The sequence below is a fragment of the Xyrauchen texanus genome, chromosome 34 (assembly GCF_025860055.1).
Source record: "Xyrauchen texanus isolate HMW12.3.18 chromosome 34, RBS_HiC_50CHRs, whole genome shotgun sequence".
NCBI classification, from domain to species: domain Eukaryota; kingdom Metazoa; phylum Chordata; class Actinopteri; order Cypriniformes; family Catostomidae; genus Xyrauchen; species Xyrauchen texanus.
The window spans coordinates 12,559,626-12,580,760 of record NC_068309.1 but is presented as its reverse complement, the minus strand read 5'-3'; the positions used below and the strand labels follow the sequence as shown (position 1 = coordinate 12,580,760).

At 37.0% G+C, this 21,135-nt stretch overlaps 1 protein-coding gene across 1 annotated transcript; it reads right to left on the bottom strand.

The window, feature by feature from the left end:
* Positions 1 to 476: 476 nt before the first annotated feature.
* Positions 477 to 18,068, bottom strand: smarcb1b (SWI/SNF related, matrix associated, actin dependent regulator of chromatin, subfamily b, member 1b). Its single transcript, XM_052104246.1, has 9 exons — positions 17,963 to 18,068; positions 17,427 to 17,538; positions 17,127 to 17,235; positions 14,603 to 14,740; positions 13,067 to 13,194; positions 10,749 to 10,915; positions 9,377 to 9,567; positions 4,680 to 4,811; positions 477 to 955 (listed from the first exon to the last, which is right to left on the bottom strand). The coding sequence occupies exons 1-9, from the start codon at positions 18,044 to 18,046 to the stop codon at positions 916 to 918; spliced, it is 1,101 nt and encodes a 366-aa protein (XP_051960206.1). The 5' UTR covers positions 18,047 to 18,068; the 3' UTR covers positions 477 to 915.
* Between the last annotated feature and the right edge of the window lie 3,067 nt (positions 18,069 to 21,135).

Sequence of the window (21,135 nt, the reverse complement as noted above, 5' to 3'; positions counted from 1 at the left end):
CAATAAACATTAAAGATACTTTGACTCACATTTCAAAAGAATGCTTTGGAAACTGAAATGCATGGTTCTTTTCGCATGATGCATGTAGTTAGGAGGACAGAATTTAGGTGATGAGCTGCATAGAGAAAAATTATAAAAACTTGAAACAGTGCTCAACTGGTATTGAGGAACTTGAATGCCTTTATAAGTATGGAATATTTGGTTTTCCAAAAGTCTGAGACCAAATTAAAAACCTGGAATTTGAAGTTCTATTTTAAACCTGTAAATAAAGTGTTAAGATTTTGAACAAATTATACTAACATTCAAGTATTTTTTTTTATTCAACTTATTATTGTGCTTATTGTTATGATGATAATATAATTTGTAATGGAATTTATTAAATGACAAAAATATAAAATAGAAGCCTTTTCACTAGTGCTTTTGTAAATCAAAGATTACAATAAAATAAAATATAAAACAGAAACATAGGCAAACAATTCTCTACTTCCTTTATTTTATAAAAGCAAGTCAAGTTTATAGTTTGTATTAGCACCTTTAACGGAAAACACAATACTTCTCAATCATTCTCAAAAGTGTCCTTTTACAACAGAGTAAGTTATCAGTCTTTACAGATGTCCCTGTATATGCAGACCAGGGAAACTGCAATGACAGGCATTCTAATTAGATCTGACTCATGATCAGTGAAGTATGAGTTGCCCCTTTGGGCACTGTTAAGTCTGGCTGACACTAGATCAGAGTTGAAAGAACTGGTGTCTCTAGAGTGTATGTAAAGCTGTTGTGGATTGAAGAGGTCAGAAGGCAGGGAGGAATGTTACCTGGAGCGCTGTGTGTATCTGTGCAAAGACCTCCAGCAACCCCAGGGCTTTTTTAGAGATTGTAAGCTTATTGAGTGGCAGCACCAATAATGACCTTTCTCTACCAGGCAGGGACTGTGTTGGCAAGTCGTCGCATACGTCTGTGAAAATGAGAAAGCCATATTAACAATGTCTAAACCAGACATACTCAACTTACATTCAAACTGCAAAAATATGCAAAACGACACTATATACAGTGGCAAGAAAAAGCATGTGAACCCTTTGGAATTACCAGCATTTATGTATAAATTTGTCTTAAAATCTGTTTTGATCATCTAAATTACGGTTTTATTTAATAACACACAAATTATTGTATTGTTCTTGCGCATATTGAATACATCATTCAAACATTCACAGAGTATGCTGGAAAAAGTATGTGAACCCCAAGGCTCCTGATGTCAACAAAAGCTAATGAGAGTCAGGAGTTGGCAAACCTGGCATCCAATTAATGAAATGAGATTGGAGGTGTGGGTTAGAGCTACTTTAACTTATAAATAGCACTCAAACAATTTGAGTTTTCAATTCACAAGCAGCATTTTGCTGATGTGGACCATGCCTCTCAAAAAGAGATCTCAGAAGACCTACGATCAAGAATTGTTTCTTTACATAAAGCTGGAAAGGGTAACAAAGTTACAGTGCATCCGGAAATTATTCACAGCGCTTCACTTTTCCCACATATTGTTTTGTTACAGCCTTATTCCAAAATGGATTATATGCATTATTTCCCTCAAAATTCTACAAACAATACACCATAATGACAACTTGAAAGAAGTTTGTTTGAAATCTTTGCAAATTTATAAAAAAATAAATAAATAAATAAAAAAACATGTACATAAGTATTCACAGCCTTTGCCATGACACTCAAAATTGAGCTCAGGTGCATCCTGTTTCCACTGATCATCCTTGAGATGTTTCTACAACTTGACTGGAGTCCACCTGTGGTAAATTCAGTTGATTGGACATGATTTGGAAAGGCACACACCTGTCTGTATAAGGTCTCACTGTTAACAGAGCATGTCAGAGCACAAACCAAGCCATGAAGTCATAGGAATTGTCTGTAGACCTCCGAGACAGGATTGTATCGAGGCACAGATCTGGGGAAGGGTACAGACAATTTTCTGCATCGTTGTGGTCCCATTGAGCACAGTAAATGGAAGTTTGGAACCACCAGGACTCTTCCTAGAGCGACTGGGGTAGAAGAGCCTTAGTCAGTGAGGTGACCAAGAATCTGATGGTCACTCTGACAGCTCCAGCGTTTCTCTGTGGAGAGAGGAGAATCTTCCAGAAGAACAACTATCTCTGCAGCACTCCACCAATCAGGCCTGTATGGTAGAGTGCCCAGACGGAAGCCACTCCTCAGTAAAAGGCACATGACAGCCCGCCTGGAGTATGCCAAAAGGCACCTGAAAGACTCTCAGACCATGAGAAACAAAATTCTCTGGTCTGATGAAACAAAGGTTGAACTCTTTGGACTGAATGGCAAGCGTCGTGTCTGGAGGAAACCAGGCACCGCTCATCATCTAGCCAATACCATCCCTACAGTGAAGCATGGTAGTGGCAGCATCATGCTGTGGGGATGTTTTTCAGTGGCAGGAACTGGGAGACTACTCAGGATCGAGGGAAAGATGTATGCAGCAATGTACAGAGACATCCTTGATGAAAACCTGCCCCAGAGCGCTCTGGACCTCAGACTGGAGTGAAGGTTCATCTTCCAACAGGACAACAACCCTAAGCTCACAGCCAAGATAACAAAGGAGTGGCTACTGGACAACTCTGTGAATGTCCTTGAGTGGCCCGGCCAGAGCCCAGACTTGAACCTGATTGAACATCTCTGGAGAGATCTGAAAATGGCTGTGCACCGACGCTCCCCATTCAACCTGATAGAGCTTGAGAGGTCCTGCAAAGGAGAATGGGAGAAACTGCCCAAAAATAGGTGTGCCAAGCTTGTAGCATCATACTCAAAAAGACTTGAGGCTGTAATTGCTGCCAAAGGTGCTTCAACAAAGTATTGAGCATAGGCTGTGAATTGTTTTTTTTCCCCCCGTTTTTGATTTTTAATAAATTTGCAAAGATTTCAAACAAACTTCTTTCAAGTTGTCATTATGGGGTATTGTTTGTAGAATTTTGAGGAAAATAATGAATTTAATCAATTTTGGAATAAGGCTGTAACATAACAAAATATGGAAAAAGTGAAGCGCTGTGAATACTTTCCTGATGCACTGTATCTCGAAGAGCTTAGATATTCATCTGTCCACAGTTAGACAAACAGTCTATACATGGAGATGATTTAGTACTGTGGCTACTCTAAGTGGCCATCCAGCTCAAAGAGCACACTGCAGAATGGTCAATGAGGTAAAAAAGAAGCCTAGAGTGACAGCTAAAGACTTGAAAGAATCACTGGAACTGGTTAACATCTTGGTTCATGAGTCTACTATACAGAAAACATTAAACAGTCATTGTGTCCATAACAGGACATCAAGAAGGAAGCCGCTGCTTTCCAACAAAAACATTGCTGCACATCTGAAATTTGCCAAAGACCGCTTTGACACTCCACAACACTGCTGGGAAACATTTTTTTTTGACTGATGAATCTAAGCTTGAATTGTTTGGGAAGCACATGGAGCACTGCATATGGCATAAAAACAGTGCTGCATACCAACATGAAAACATCATCCCAATAGTTAAGTATGGTGGAGGGAGCATCATGATTTGGGGCTGCTTTGCTGATTTTGGGGAATTCATGAAAATGAATTCCCAAGTTTATCAAGATATCCTTCAGGATAATTTCAGAGTGGCTGTATACCAGCTGAAGCTCAGTAGAAGTTGGGTGATGCAGCAGGACAATGAACCTACACATCAAAGTAAATCCACTAAAGAATGGCTTCAAAAAAAAAAAAAAAACCTTTTGGAAAGTCCAGACCTTAACCCAAAAAAGATGCTGTGGAAGGACCTCAAGAGAGCCGTTTACCTATGACATTCTAAGAATATGGCTGAGCTGAAGCAGCTCTGTAACCAGCTCTGGTTTGACTGATGATGAGCTCTTGCTGTAACCCGTTAACTTTCACATTGTTAGTTAGGATGCTTTTGCTTAACATAAAGAATGAAAAATCGCACTGCCTAACAAATATTTGGGATAATTATATAGTATATACAGAGATCAAACACTTATTGACCAATACACTTCCATTACTTTTGCATGACATTTCTAGTCATATTATGTGATAAAGATTTTTTTTTTTAATAATTTAAATTCAGACTGATTCACTAATGAATCATTCAGACCAAATAGTGACCAATTTGACAGTCAATCAAAACTCAAATGAAACTCTCATATACAGACATTAATTTGGTTTAAATTAAGTTTTACTCTATAAAAGAGCAATATTTAGCCAATTTAACATTTCAGATCACAGCATAACTAGAAAAAATTATATTATATTTACATTAATTATATAATAAATAATGATAAATGCTGCAATGTAAAGGTTCCAAAATTCCAAAGAAGTACTAGAGTAGAGAAAACCTCAAATAAATGTATATAATTATGAAATAAATGTATTTTATTTATACATTATATACACCCCCCATTATATTTTAATTACAGAAATATTTACAGGAATTCCAGGACCAGGTGAACCCTGTATAAACATTAACTAGGCATGTCGCGGGACACAAAATAAAAGACAGACAGGCTGGATAGGCAGGTCTGTTGAGAGCAAGAAGAATGATTTGAATCTGAAATATTGGCTACAGTCCAAATGTTTGCTGTTTAGTAGGTGAAATGCGACTATTCCTTATGTTTCATAATTTCATCATGTATCTTACCTTGTGTTTCTGTCCTGATCTCTGATCTTCTTCTCCATCTCTGCATCTGTCAGGGTCTCCAGTAGAGGGCACCACTGGTCAGCATCACCTGTGGTCCGAATGGCAATCTCCACGGTAGGTAAAGGGTTCTCACTGAAGAAAATGAGATCAGGACCAAATTGTCAGAAACGGACAGCAAAATCACTTCAACATCATGGACGACCAATGATGCTTCACTGGTGACTCTTCTCAAGGCACAAATGTGATGAATAACATCTAGAAATATCTAGAGGGACTTTTAAACTTTTGTTAATAAAATCAATTTATATTATCATGCAAAATAACCTCTGATTAATTAAAATCAGAAATCAATAAAGCCATGCTATGATAGCACATGCAAAGAGGGTAATCATAAAAAAAAGAAAGAAGTCAACTTAATAAAACTACAATTTGTCATTTGAAATGATTTTGTGTTACTAGATTATTTTGATGTATATTTGTACAGTTTTTACAATCAAAAGGAAACATGATAAGCTTTATATGCTTGTCATATTACGAGGAAAATTGCATTAGACATTATCAATGGAAAATAATGCCCAAATACAGGGACAATCCCTGCAAAAGTAACAGATTTTAAAAATAAGAGATGAAAGTACTCAGCTTCCCAGGGTATGAAACGTGGGGTAAGAGGGAGAGAAGATCAAGAAAATTTGAAGTATATTGACCTGAAATCAGACCTATTGGAACAGACAGTGGGAGAAGCAAACAATTAGGTTACAGCAAAGCAAAAAAAGCAATGAAGTAATTTCACAAAGTAAACTAAATTAAAACTATCAGGGCCCAGTTGCAAGAAACCCCTTAAATTAAGAAAAAACCTTGGTACGGTCACTAGGTGGGGTCTTTTGCAACCAGCAGCAGATGTTTATCCTCAGTGTAATAAAATGGACCACAAAGCAAAATAATATGTAATTTTCACCTTTGATCTACAGGCAGTAAGAATGTAATGCTAACTGGTTAAGCCCCCTAAAGGGGGAAAGTAAGGCCGCAAGCCATGCAAGATCAGAGTGACAGAACAATGAAACAATATATAAGAATATCAACCGCATTAAGGGTGGTCTAAATTGAAAGGCATAAACAAGAGGGTTTGTGTGTATGTGACCACGTAATAAACAGGAATGATTATTCCACTTGATATTGGAAGTAAATCATTCTTTTCAAATAAAATTCGTTCCTGACGTATCAAGAGACACAGGATATGGGTATGTGGTACAGGCAAACCATTCAATATAGGACAAACAAACTCAGAGATGAACATAAATATCACATGCAAGAACGCAAACACATGACTACGTAAGGCAGTGCCAAGTCGTCTGGGACAAGTGAACATCTCTCACACACACACACACACACACACACACACACACACACACACACGGCTATCCTTTGAGGACTCTCCATAGACATAATGAATTTTATACTGGACGAACTATAGCTTCTATCCCCTATCCCTCACAAAAACCTTTCTGCATTTTAACAGTTTCCAAAAAACATTATTTAGTGTGTTTTTTAACGATTTGAATAATGGGGACACAAGAAATGTCCTCATAAACACAGTTATAACATAATACCCTTGTAATTACCAGTTTGTTACCTAAAATGTATTTTCTCGTAAACCCGAGAAACCCGCACACACACATTCCAGAACGCCTAATTGCTCTAGTGTCTAGAGATTTTTAGAAGAATATCTCAGCTCTGTAGGTCCATACAATGCAAGTGAATGGGTGCACCAAAAAGCACATAAAAGGCAGCATAAAGTAATAAGACTCCAGCGGCTATATCTATATTTAGAAGTGATATGATAGGTGTGGGTGAGAAACAGATCAATATTTAAGTCCTTTTTGCTAGAAATTCTTTTCCCTGCCCCTGTATGCATGAAGAATGTGAATAACATTATAACATTCTTGAATGTAAAATTGGAAGTTGACTGAGCAGGGAGGAGAATTGATAGTAGAAAATGACTAAAATATTGATCTGTTTCTCACCCACATCTATCAAATCGCTTCTGAAGACTTGGATTTAACCACTGGAGTCATATGGATTACTTTTATGCTGAATTTTAGCACCCTTTCACTTGCATTGTATGGACCTACAAAGCTGAAATATTCTTCTAAAAATCTTCTTTTGTGTTCTGTTGAAGAAAAAGTCAAACAAGGCATGGCATGGGGTGAGTAAATGAGAGAACTTTGATTTTTGGGTCAACTATTCCTTCAAACCGCCTTCTGACAAACGATAGACAGGAAGTCATTAATTTCCAATGGAGAGTTGCACGTTGGCTTGCAACCATCTCAGGATGAGTCATTTTCAGATCCGATTTGAACTTCGGCTGTGTTGAAATATTTAAACTTGAGCGACTAGACCTTATGTGAATGCCCAACCGGATGTAATTTATTCATTCAAATCTACTAGCACTAAGTAAGAAATATCAATCGATTTTGACGTAAACTTAAATTACAAGTTTAACTGAATAAATTGTAATGATTAATATATTATACATGTAATTATATTAATGTAATGACTATTATGACTGCAGTGTGTGTGCCCAATAATGCTGACATAAAAATAATATATATATATATATATATATATATATATATATATATATATATATATATATATATATATATATATATATATATATATATATACACACATACACACACACACACACATTTCTAAATAGATTAAGACTCTCGTGCCGAAATCTGCAGCAGCTAAAGCATGCTCTTTTTCTCACTTGCTGAAACGTATTCCACAAACATTACGATCCTAAAATACATGAATTAACATAGATATCTCAAAATCTAACACAAGAAAAAGTGCAACAAAAACACTGAATGCGGGCCATTGATGTCAGCCGTTATATGATTGGACAGGGAAGACTCACGTGATCCAAACTGACCATTACGCTCTCTCCAATGTTAAAAACACAGAGGTCGTTATCTCTCTATAGAAGATCTCCATCTCAGGCCTTTGAGCCGTACTGATAATTGGTTCGGATAGCGGATATCGCTGTTTTGTTCTGCTTTTGATACATTTGCCATTTTTTATTTGATTGCTTCATTGAAAACGGCAGCGCATAAACGGAGAAAGAGGGAGAGTTGGCCAACACTGTAGTTGCACCCCTGCCACCTATAACAAAACTTAGGGTGGTTTCACATATAGAACGTTTGAAATTAACCAAACCCAGTTCGGTTAAAGTGAACCAGAAAGTGAACCGGCCGCAAATGACCTCAGTGCTTTTGGTGTTTACAATGTAAGTGGACTTAAAAAGAGGACCCAGTTTCTTTTTTGGTCCTCTTCACATTTATTAGGTCTCAGACACCTTGTTGTTCACACCACAGCTCCTTAAGCACTAAGACCCCATTGCAGCTAGGGCTGTCACGATTATGAAATTTGGTTCCGTTCATTTTAGGTGAATATGAGACACAAAAACATCATGTTAATCATGGCATATCAATACTCACTTACAATTCCCATAAGTGGACAGTAAATTGTGACTGGAATATGAAGTATATAATGCAGCTATGTATGGCAAACCACACGGTACTTATGTCATAAAATGAGGTGGTCTGGTTATGGTTTGCTTTTGGGTCCTTTTAGGGGGTCTGAGACCACTTGGGTTGTTCACATATACACGTTATAACAGAGAGGTTGGAGTGCTTAAACAAACTAGGTGTGAAAACGCCCTTAGTCGCACCGGTGGGAAAAATGGACGCAAAATGCAGTCTGGAGCCCTATTGTAGTGCTGCACGCAACACTCTGCTCGCTGTCATTTGCTACAAACAGAGTGTGCAATGCTCATGATGGTGTTTTACAGCTCCTTGGTTTGAGTAGCCAGCTTCACCTTTACATTCATACATTCTTAAAACAAGATTTATTTACTTTGACGCATGCAGCACATGCAAACTAAACATTTATCTAATTAAATCGGAAAATGTTTATGCGCATAAGTACATGAGTGCAGAATCAGTATCGGGACTTTCCTATTAAAAATATATCCAATTTCACAGCAATTGATATGTCACTTCTCTTTGCTCTGCTTGTTTGCGGTCTCTATAGATTTTGTTTTATAATTTCTTGTGCTTCGAGACCAACGATATCAACAGCTCAATGTTCATTTGAATTCTTGCTCCAGACACTTAACATAAAAGGTTCGCTCTCATATGTCAGTGTTGGTCAATTGAATATTGTCTGTTCCTTCTAGTGATGTGTTATGTCATTTTTTCTGCTGCCTGTTTTGATTTTCTCTTGACAGAATTGTGAAATGGCTTTTTAGGAGATATAATTAAATTCTAACTTATGACACAGTGAGGTTTCTGGTGGTTTGTAAGTTTTAAAGAACAAATAATTTCTCAAATAGGCCACAGAAAGACAGAACACCACAGAGGAACTTCCCTTACATCCATCTTATGGTTTATATATGCGATTTTGGAGATAATGTCAGCACATATAAATCATGGGTGCAGCCAATTTGAAAACAATAATTTAAAAATTGTCCTTAAATGACTCTTGGGGAATGTCTCAGTGGTGATCCAGTGGATAATCTGTCAATACTACAGTCTGCAAGTTATGAACCTGAATAAACAGCTTACACTGAATTTTGCAGGTGAACTCAGTCCTTAAATAACTGTTGGGATTTACGTATGTGTGTCGCCCACCTGAAGGCATACGTCCTCTGGTGCCAGCTGAGCTGTCCTCGGATGCTGTAGGCGATGGTGGTGACAAACTCTCCTCCAAGGCCCAGCTCAGAGCAGAGCTTCAAAGCAAACGTTTCTGGTGAGTTCTCCTTCTCTGACATGTCCCATTCAAACTGGTCAACCAGAGAGATGTTCCCTACGTGAATGTTTAGCTGAAAGCACAAAAATGGAATGGAAAGCAAAATCCAACACAGGTCAGTAACAGTATCACCCATATTAGTTATGGTTAGCCCCTTTTCAGAGACAGTTAGCAAACAAGCATTAATCAAGTTTTGGTCAATTAAGGACACGGCGTGTCAGTAAAGTAGACAAAGTGTAGGACTAGACTGTTTATCTGGCATTACAACCCAGGTGGGAATGCTTGTTGGTGTATTTTCTACTAAAACAGAAAGTTGAGGCAGGACATATCGAAGAGCTCATCTTTTATTTTATTTTTAATGTCAATAGCCTTTGGTTATGTCAAAGTCACAAACAATAATGTGCTACTTGCTAGTCAGTGGCAGGTGGTATTATGGGGAGGGACATTCTAGAAAGCATTTCAATTAACAAAAATGTGTAAACACCTCTCAGTGCATGAGTCATTTTTTTTTAATAGAAGAGAAAGACATTTTAAACAAGTATATCTGCTAAAAGTTCATTTTCAAAACTTTCAGGAGTACACTAGCATATAGATGGCCTAAAAGCTAATAAACATATGTGAATATTTTATTAAGCAAAAATGCTACTTGTGTTGCAAGCCTAAAGTACAAGATTAAGGGGTCATGACATGAGGAATCAACGTTTAGGATTTCCTTGATCTTGTGACATATAAGAGGTCATTGTACTATAAAACATACTCTAAGTTTCAGAACTCAAAACTTCCTCCTCACTGCAAAAAGAACATTTGTTGAAACCAATCTGCCAAAACGACTCGTTCTCTACTTCCTCCACATTGTGATGTCACACTGTTGTAGATATTTGCATTTGACTGCCTCTACAACAACACATCAATGCATTCGTAGCCCACCCAGTAATGGTGAACAGTGAGATGGCAAGAGAGCAGGTCAGTCAAGAGCAGAGAGCCAAACATAACAATGGCCTGTCAAGTCTTAAAATGAGAAGCACCACAACAGAGCATTTCTGACAGATGGTCAGAATGAGAGTGGAAAATTATCATGTTTTTGTGCAAAACATTTACTAATATTATAAGCGAACCTTAAGGAACATTTTAAAATAATAAAAATGCATTTCATGACCCCTTTAAGGACTGTTCTTTTTATATTTTTTTTAAGGCCAATTTAACAAAATCTGAAGAAAATCCCTTATCACTTTTGGATTTCACTGTAATGCACACCTTGATGATAACCCTCTGATCTGTCTGCTCATCCAGAATACTGTCGGTGGGGTAGGACTCTATCTGCTGTCTAATGGCAGAGGCGATGGCAGGGACGAAGGTGAGAGGATTGAGATCTAGGTCATCACAAAGGATCTCGGCAAACATCTCTGGAGTCATAAGCTTCTCTGGAGATGCAAAAAGAACCACATGTTCTAATGTGGTTAGCATGGATTCTCTCAACATACAGCTTACAACAAACATTTTTTAATTTGTGCAACTTTTACTGATAGTGACAGTAGAGAGAGACAGGAAATGAAAAGGAGAATCTCACAAAAACATGTACAGATCACAACCAAAGTATAATAATAATAATTAGAGTTGGGAATTTAACTCCTTAATTTCTGCGATTAATAGTTGACTGTTTAAAGTGTAAAAAATAAATAACGTAATTAACCCTTATGTTGTGTTCTGTTAATTTTGACACGGACAACTTTTTTTTATTTTATTTATTTTTTAATTAATTTCAAATGGAATACAATTTTTTGACAATGTACACGTATGGTATTTGATTTTTTTTTTTTTTTTGGTGTGGCGATTTTCAAATGTAACTGTGAAAAAAAGACCCACATTTTGTTCAGATCAAGCAAGTGGTTATTAGTTACATACATTATTATTATTTTAATTTTTTTCTGCTGGGAAAATATAAAATTTTTATGATTAGATTTTAATGTTTGTTTTAATGTACCATGATTAATCACTATTAATAAAATAAAACATGTGATTAATTGGTTTAAAGATTTTATTAGATTTACAGCATTAATAATAATATATTACATAAACAATTAAGCTTGTTTTTTCAAAACCATTAATAAAAAAAGTTTATTGTAAGAATTTTTTCCATTACAGTATTTACATTTATTTATTTACATAAATGATTGTATTAAATAATTCTTTCCATTACAGTAATGTGGTGATTTAGGGGAATAAATTTTTTGGTCGTAAAAAATACATGACAAAAAAAAAAGCTACAATTTCCCCTAAATCACTGCATTACAGTAATTGAAAAAAGTATTTAATAAAAAAATTTATGTAATTAATCAAAATTAAAAGCAGTACAAAAATACTACAATGACATATACATTTAAAACAAATTTGTTAGCAAATTACAGTAACGGAATTTTTGAGTGAAACATTGCCCAGACATATTCTTGACAGGTTTTATGCTACGTTCACACCGGACGCGAATAGCGCGTCAAAATCGCGCCTACCGCGTCTAGTTATACGCTTGACCACTTTGAATCCATTCGCGCGTCAAGAGCGTAAAAAACAAAAGTTTGAAGCGAAATTTACGCGCGTGACGCGCGCCGGAGGCGAAATCCGATGACGGCCATCTTTTTACAAGATGGCTGATGTTGATCGAGCATTCGTGGAGAGAGTCACCGCTCTGTATTTGCTCTGGAGGGCAGAACAGCGGCATATGGGTCGTCGTCGCCGTACTTGGGTCCACCAGCGAGGGGTGCGGGACATGCTGGAGAGGAGCCACTGCCAGGTCTGTGTCGGGTTGTGGCCAACAACTCCTCCAGAGAGGCACTCCGGGTGAGGGATGTCTTCATGGCACACTTCTCGGCGGAGGGAGCAGTACCATGGCAGCCGACGGAGTAGCGTTTGAAGTCCTCCTCATGACTTCCCCACAACGGCTCTTTTAAGAGCCACCCACAAACCTATAAAGAGCTAAACTATCTAAAAATAGTCCATTATTATTATATTTTGTATTTTTTTTCCCAGGTTGTCAGCCCCAGTTCCAGGATGTCAGGTCCACAACATGCACATTTATTAAGTTGAGACTTTTTAAAAATGTCAGGTTTTCCATGGTAGTATATCAGGTTAAATTATTTATTTATTTTTGTTTTGATGATAAATGGAGCCAGCCTCCAAAAGTAATTAACCTGTCCTGTGTTTTTTTCCTTATTCAACACTGTCCAGACACTAATGTTGGTTGTCTTTACATTACAATAATAATGAAAGTTTACGTCACTTTACCTCCTGAGTGACAGCAGGCAGCTAGGCTCCTGATTAGTTAACGCGGCGCGAATTGACGCCAAAGTTTAGATTTTTCAACTCGGGCGGCAGACGCGAATTCGCGTCAAACGCGTGAATGCACAAAATGCACCATTCGCGCGTAACGCGCCGGTGTGAACGCAGCATTGTGAGATTGGCTTGCTACTCTCTAAGCAATGACCCCGACACTACTTGCCCTTTTCAAATGAATTTCTGAAAATGTCTAGTATTTTAGAAACAGGAAGTAAAAAGGCAATTTTTAGATTCTGTTCCCTTACCATTCATGTTCCAGGTGAAGGCGTCTCTGAGTTTCATCCCATCAATCTCCATATCTAGGCGGATGGGAACCAGGACCTCAGCTTGGGAAGCATTTTCATGGATGACTGCAGGGTCGTGGTCGTCAAAACTACGCATTGAAGAAAAGCAGAATAACACATCAACCCACACTTTCATCACTGAGCATGTGCTGTTAAAATCAGAACTTTAATTCTAAACAACAGCCCGCATGATTCACACTTCATACCCTGCAAGAACTTGTGTGCCCTTTTCTGACTCAACAAATGCCTGTATGTTTAACAACATACATATGTGATTATGTGAGTGATTAAAAACAATTGTCTTGTAAGTAATGACAGAAGAATGAATCATAAGATGTTGTTTTTGACACACTGGAGCAGTGCTTGAAACCAACAGCTGGTTGGCAGCATTCTAGTCTGAACTCAGCCTCAATAAAAGCCAATCTTTTACATTTACCACAGCCTTATGAAGGGATGTTGACAATATTGTAAGTACCAGTACTTCAGGATAAATATCCCAGAAGGACAGCCTCTTAGCATGAGATGATGTATGGACAACTGAGAACCAAAAACCACAATTATGTCTGGCTAATTTGTGTTAAAGTTGTGTTAAACATTTGGAAATTGGAACTTCAGCACTTTCAAAGAAAAATGTGTCTATCTGTAACATCATCAGAAAAGATTCTGTCAATGATAATCAACATGAGCCGAATGATACTCAGATCAAAAATAAGCCAGTGATCTGGACTGTTGATTCATCTGCTGACCTAAAACAACTCAGTCATGGGAACTATGTAGCAGAGATGGGGTATGGTTCCTTTATATACATCCTGTGGCTTGATGTTGCCCTGATAACAACATCAGTTATATTAAACAATTGCTCAGATGTTTACACTAAGTTTTACATTTATTAATTGCATACATTGAGTTCCATTCTAAAGTTTGAAAATGTTTAAAGGTGGAGTGAACACTTTCTGTGGCACGAACATCACTGAACAAAATTGCAAATATCACTGTTTTCAAATAATTTGCCTTAACTTGCTGGTTTTATGGAATGAATGTTTAAAGTAGATTGCAGGTGCAGAAAATTGTGAACTTGGTCAAATAATACAGGTGCATTACAGCCAAGGTTTTTTGGTCTTTGTGAGAAACCGGTTCTCAAAAAGGCTTTAAGTATCTTGAATGATTACACCCTTATTTTTAACTGATAACTGAAAGTTCTTTATTCAGGTTAGTGATATAGAGCTTTAGAATTATATGAGCTTCCAGATTTTTTAGCAAATGATGTGTCGATGGTCAATGTATATCTGAGGCATGAGATGAGAATTAAAATGAATAGCTTGGAAATACTGTAATACTGTGTATTTTGCATTTTAAAAGCTGTGTTGGTATTATCTGTATTATATACATTTTCTTGTTTATTCTGTATAATGCATGCATGTTTGTGTATGTGGATAAGTGTTTGTTATCAGATGCTGAAACCAAAATTGCCCCTTGAAGGGAGAGTAATACTCTCACCATAATGGAAAAGTTCTCTTCTTATCACGACCCATTCGATTTCGGTTGATCGTGGTGGAGCAAGGCACTGCATCCAGATGATGGGAGCTGTTGGGCAGGGTGGGCACCCATTGACTGTTCTTCTTCGCCTTCTGCTCCCTAATTTTGAGATTTAAAAAGGCATACATCAACATAAACTCCACAAGCACATTATCATTTAAGCTACATGATCAGCTAAACATTCTTTAAAACAAATGTATTATAAATGTATGTACTTACACAATATTTAAAGACACAATATATGTACACAATATTTCTCAAAATTAAAAAACATTTTTAACTGACACAAGGAGAGTAACACTTAAACCTTAATCAGCCAAGCAGACACAGATTTCAGGCAATGATGATCTCAAAATGGCCAAATTACCGATTTCAATCCTTTACTAAACAGAGGTAGAGCAATGTATCAGTTGTACCCATTAATCACTTTTGGGGAACAATTACCTGAAAAAAAAATCTATGCCAATAGTTTTTTAAAGATTATTCTTCCTATGTGTTTCTCTGTGGCCAGCACTGGAAGACTCTACAGTTAGAACACTCTGGTTCTTTAGATGGGGGATTTACTGAATCTAAATATTTAATCATTGACGTATTCACCCATATTTTTATCCTCACTTCAATGCACATTTTCAATGCATTTAAGCAAGTGTATGCATAGAAAAATATGAGTATACAGATATGTGCCCCGTCAGCACATATATTCTCCAACTTTATTTCTTGTGAATAGTAATTAACCATTTTCCTTATTTAACCTCATCTGATGAAATATGGGTTTACAAAACCCTTAATTTAGTGAATATATAGAATCAAAAAGCATAATTTGGTAAATACAGAGCTTAAGCCCCATTCACACCGAGGGCGGCATGTCGCTAAACTAAGATATCATTCTAATTTGACAAGGAACCAGTTCTTTTGCCTCTAAAAATGCACAATCTGCAGAGCGAGCGTTTTATATAACCTGCAGCAGAGCTTAATGCATTACATTATTAAACAAAGTGAACGTTATATCAATATATGAATCAAACTCACTTAGAATGCCGACACGGTTTTCCATGCATCATTTTATTAGGCCATAACTATGTATGTGGATACAGACAAATGATATTGAACAGTGAAATCGTTTAAAGAAACTTTGAACTTCGCCGTCTTGCCTGCACTCGAGTCGACTCCAGTATCTCACACTCACTCTGCTTGGAGATGGATGACATAAGCTCCTCTATCTTCACTCTCATTGGTAGTCAATCACGAATGTTTCTCATCATTTGCATAAAGTAGACATTTTCTCAACATGTCTTGTCGCTCACCAAGGCGATCTCTGTCGCCAACGGTTGCGTACCGATACTAGTAACATTTCACGATTCTCAATTTCAATGTAAATAATACATTGAAACAATAGCATGTTTCCTTGAAGTGTTTCTCAATTAAGAAAACATTGTAAAGTTTTTATGAATTCCATGTTTTAAAGTTTAATTAAATTTCATCATCAAAATTGTGTCTGATCAAATAAATCCACACTTTAATCAAATGAAAACTGAACAATTACTTTTAACATACCATTGCATTTTTTTCTCTCAAATGAAGTGCTTTAGTAAAGATCCACACTAAATAATCTAAAACACAACTTTGGTCTTCTTTTTGTTTTTCTGGTTCTGTTTATTTGACGGTATTACACGATTTCAGATAAGACTTTGTTTATATGACCAAATGTGATTATTGAAGCGTGAAATTCTGCAATTTCATTATATACATACAGGCTCTCCACAATTCACAGTGAATGTGCGCTCAGTCATTTACTACAATAAACACAGCTTGATGCTCGTAAATTGTGCTGTTTTGAGCGTACAGTATGAGAAGCTTCACACATTTAATGATTTATGATGTGAAAAATGTGTGCCGTACATAGCAGACTGTATATGTATTTAATTAAATCAATTGCAGTTAAAAAAAAATAATTTGGACACTAGGGGACATATCATAATTTGTATTTTATTAATGGTCCATTTCAGAGTAAACGAGTGAAAACACATGATCAAAAGAGCATTTGTACGCAGCTGTCTATCAGTCAGACAGCAAATGGGGACCAAATTGAGCACTATCGTTACCGTAGAAACACTGGTATTATTATATCTTTTTTATTTTAGAACTATCGATACTTTTGACATCACTATCATAGATTATCACCAATTAATAGTTATCGGCTTTTCCTGCCAATTTAGTTATCAGTACTGGCATAATCCACTATCGGTCGACCTCTATTACAATCTCTATTAATTGCAGCAATGCTAGAAGTGTCTCTATGTCAATCAAATAAAACAGTCTGGGTAAATAGGGAAAAACTGACAAACACATGTTGAAAAACTACTGTTTGTATTACTTTAATCAGCCTAAAGAGTGTCTTTTTATTATTTTAGGCAATCTTTGAAGTGTCCACATGTCAAATGTGACATGACATAATGTTCATAAGGACCATTAGATGGCTCCTTACCTGAGATACGCCGGAGGCTCTGTGCTGATGGACACCGCCTTGTACTTCTCATCATTCCCCTCGAAGATCTCCTCACACTCCGACGCCTTGAGCAGGGTCACACTGGTGGCTAAAGTTGTGTAACCATGATCTAACACAAAAAGAACACTGCACAAACTTCTGTCCAGAAGCTGGACTATAACACTATGTCTAATCTAGAAGTCATTCATCCATTCTGGAGGAGTTGCTGCCTTACACTTAAAGCTGCATTCTTAACCAAGGACTTTGGAGAGATGATTTAAAGGGAAATAAATCACTTACCGTGAGATGATGCTACGATCTTCTTCCTCTCCTCCACGGATGCGAGGCGTCTCCATAGTGACGGGTACCGCTTATACAGAGAGCCTCTGAACATACGCAGGTAGTTGCCAACCTAAACAACAATCGTAAAGACTTACAGAAAATGCAGGGCTGCATTATGTAACGAAGAATCGTAGAAATGACTAGAGACTTGAATTCGTTTTTGGAGCTAAAGCTGCGGACAAACTGTTATAAAAATAACGTAAATATCCCAACTTTACTGGCCTGAATATGCAAACGCACATCAAATCTTACTTTTATAAATGGGATAGACTGGTGCTTGCAGCTTTACTATACAAAATATCTATTTTGTCAATAAACTGTATTAATCAATTCATAATTCATTAATTCAGTGTTTATGCAGATATCAGCATATTTAACACGCAAGGATCAACAAAGAGAATTCGAAGACGATGTTTAGGGTTCACGTGGCGGCTGCATTAAAGCTAATTTAGCTGTAAACATACGCGTTGTTCTTCGTGAGAGAAAATACATACCTCAGAGCCTATCATGTAAAAGTCCCCATCTTGCTCGAGTTGAAATTTTATTGGTTTTTGTCCAAATGTTTTACTCAACGCCATCTTTGCTAAAAACAATGAGCGGCACAGCGCATGCGCACTAAAGTAAACGGAAAGGTGGGAAGAGCTCATGCACAGGGGCGCCAGACTGCAGGCCTGCAGAACAGCCCATGGCTGGAGGATGACTCGGTGATCGAAATGTGTCAAGATACAGTTGCCTTAATGCCTTGTATTTTGTTTTAACTAATCAGTTCTTATTCAAGAGTTATTTAGTAGGCAGTATATTTTATATTCATTTTAATGCTATATATAGTTCTACTCATTATTTGACAGAGCAATGTATAACATATTATTAATAGGGCCAACATGTGAGTATAAGCATACTGTTGTTGTTAAGGTTTCCCTTAGGATTTCAAACTAGAAATAAAAGGTTTGCCTACTGTGTACTTAAAAGCCACCACAGAGCCGGTTTCAACACAAGTTTCAATACATACTTGTTTACGAAAAGAAAACAAGTTTAGCCCAATGGACAGCATTTGTGGCATAATGTGTATTTAGACTCATACATCCTTTTCATTATAAAATTATAAGCTTCATATTCCTGCCTTTAAACCCTCCAAATATTTACCCCATTCACTTCCATTGTAAGTGCCTCACTGTAACCCAGATTTTTTTTTTTTTTTTTTTAAGAAAAGGAGAGACAATTATTATTATTATTATTATTATTTGTAATCAATATTTTGCCATATATGCTTTCCACCACATTAAAATGCATGGTGAAGTCACATCGTAAAAAATCGACAGTAGAACTCACAGCCATGTTTAATAGTAAAAGTAAGTATTTTCCACATGCACAATGCGACAAGAATTTACAGAATTGGGACTACACATCTGTGTGGCCACAAGAAAGCCACTTGCTAGTGAGGCTAATCGGCTAAAATGACTTCAGTTTTCTAGGGAGTATAAAGATTGGATTGTGGAGCAATGGAAAAAGGTAATGTAGTCTGATGAGTCCAGATTTACACTATTCCAAAGCGATGGGCATGTCAGGGTAAGAAGGGAAGCACATGAAGCGATGCACCCGTCATGCATAGTGCCCACTGTACAAGCATCTGGAGGCAGTGTTATGATCTGGGGTTGCTTCAATTGGTCAGGTCAAGGCTCAGCAATGTTATGTGACAATAAAATTAAGTCAGCTGACTACCTGAATATACTGAATGACCAGGTTATCCCATCAATGGATTTTTATTCCTGACAGCATGGGCATATTCCAGGATGACAATGCCAAAATTCATCGGGCTCAAATTGTGAATGAGTGGTTCAGGGAGCACGAGGAATCATTTTCACTCGTGAATTGGCCACCACAGAGTCCTGACCTTAACCCCATTGAAAGTATTCGGTATGTGCTATAGAGAAGACTTTATGGAGTGGTTTGACTCTCCCGTCATCAATACAAGATTTAGGCTACTCTGGACTCTTGTGGTTGTCGAAACAATGTCATGATGAATACATTCTGTAATCAACGTTAAAGGCAGTCCAACGAAATATTAGAGAATACGCCTTTTTTGTGCAATTATCTGACTATTCAGATTAGATTGGAAAGTTTTGTAGATAATGTGCTTTTCATTAAAGGGGACGAAAATAAATGTTTTAAACATACCTTTTTAAATAAGTAATCAGCTGCGACGTGCCCCTAGGAAGAAGAGATCAGCTAATTCTAAATTTTTATGGTGCTATTTCCTAAATGGGTGGCAGTCAATATCAAAACTTGTACATCTGCAGCACTTTACATGCACCTCATAAACAGAGTTTGACATACTCTGAGAAACCATTAGCACAGGTCACAGCCTGAACTCATTTCATTAACACAAACACAAATTTTCATTAAACATGCTACATTAAACTACACATCATCCGTTTGCTAAAAACATTAATGATCGTCATTACCAATAAGATTCACAATGAAAACTCTCCCCAAGGCAGCTTAATAGCATCACTGGGTGTCCTTCAGGGGGAAAAGCAAATGTGCCACTGAGCTAATAGATATTGCCACATATGCTAAAAAGAGTTTAATGAGAATTTACCTAAAATATGTCCCTATATTATATATAATTATATATAAGTACAATTATATATGGATAATTAACTTTTAGTGCAATTAAGCAAGTTGAAAAGTGTGCACAACTTCATGTTGTCTTAGTCTAACCAAGTACAAGGATGTAAGAGTTTGAGTTCATACACTGAGTTTCAAGACTCAGAATAACCTTGACAATGATTTTGGAACACATGGGACACCACGCTGCTATAATTGAGAGTTTCTGCAATATGCAATGAATTAGGCCCCAAGTGGTTTGTGACCCCATTTCACAGTCAAACTGTAAAGTTAATTAATAAATGAAATAATTTTATAAGAGTGCTCCTCCTTGATAGTTTGTCATTAGAGATTCAAACATGGGGAAAGATAATAGAAAAGACCAATTTGAACCTCAAAGAAATAAGAAGCTTTAATCTCATATGCGTTTTTTTACTCAGATTTGCAGGCAATTTGCACTTGCACAGTTCTGTAATCCTAATGATATGGGGGATAATCCCATAGATCTCAAGCATTTTTACAATTCATTACTTCCTGTTTGAATAGCACGTTCATCCGCAGTGGCTTAGTCCCAGTTTATGAATAACACATGTTTGCTTTTCTATATTTAGGTGGGTGAAACAATAACCAGCAAGGTGCAAATGTGATCCACAAACTTGACTAATACATTTCGTTAGCATGTCATCTGTTGTAGAGTACGCCATGTTGTCTGCTGTTTCTGATATCAACACAAGATGGCGATCTTGTATAAATGTTCCTCAACCCTCAACTCAAGATAAATATATAATAAGTTTCTTTATCTGGACTCTGTTTTGTCCCTAGTTTATGTCAGCTTTCAGCCACTATTCAGATCGCTATGCAGTATGCTTAGATAGATTTATATTTAGTGATCAGTTTGAATTATTTACTTTGTGTGCACGATTCAGCCTGGAAATAAACAACAGGACCACAGCAAGGGATTCTTTGCCGTTTAGAATTTGTTGTAGGCCTAGGTACCCCCTGGACCTGTGGGCCCCTAGAATCGTTACTACCTTTCACCCCACTAGCCAAAGTCTTTAGG

What these genes read in the sequence shown, in the direction of transcription:
- smarcb1b (XM_052104246.1), bottom strand. Translation starts at nt 18,046, where the DNA reads ATGGCGTTGAGTAAAACATTTGGACAAAAACCAATAAAATTTCAACTC. An exon ending in TTTACATGATAGGCTCTGAG is followed by an intron (nt 17,539 to 17,962) that starts GTATGTATTTTC and finishes ATTGTTGTTTAG; the next exon opens with GTTGGCAACTACCTGCGTAT. An exon ending in GAGCCTCCGGCGTATCTCAG is followed by an intron (nt 14,741 to 17,126) that starts GTAAGGAGCCAT and finishes TCTCAAAATTAG; the next exon opens with GGAGCAGAAGGCGAAGAAGA.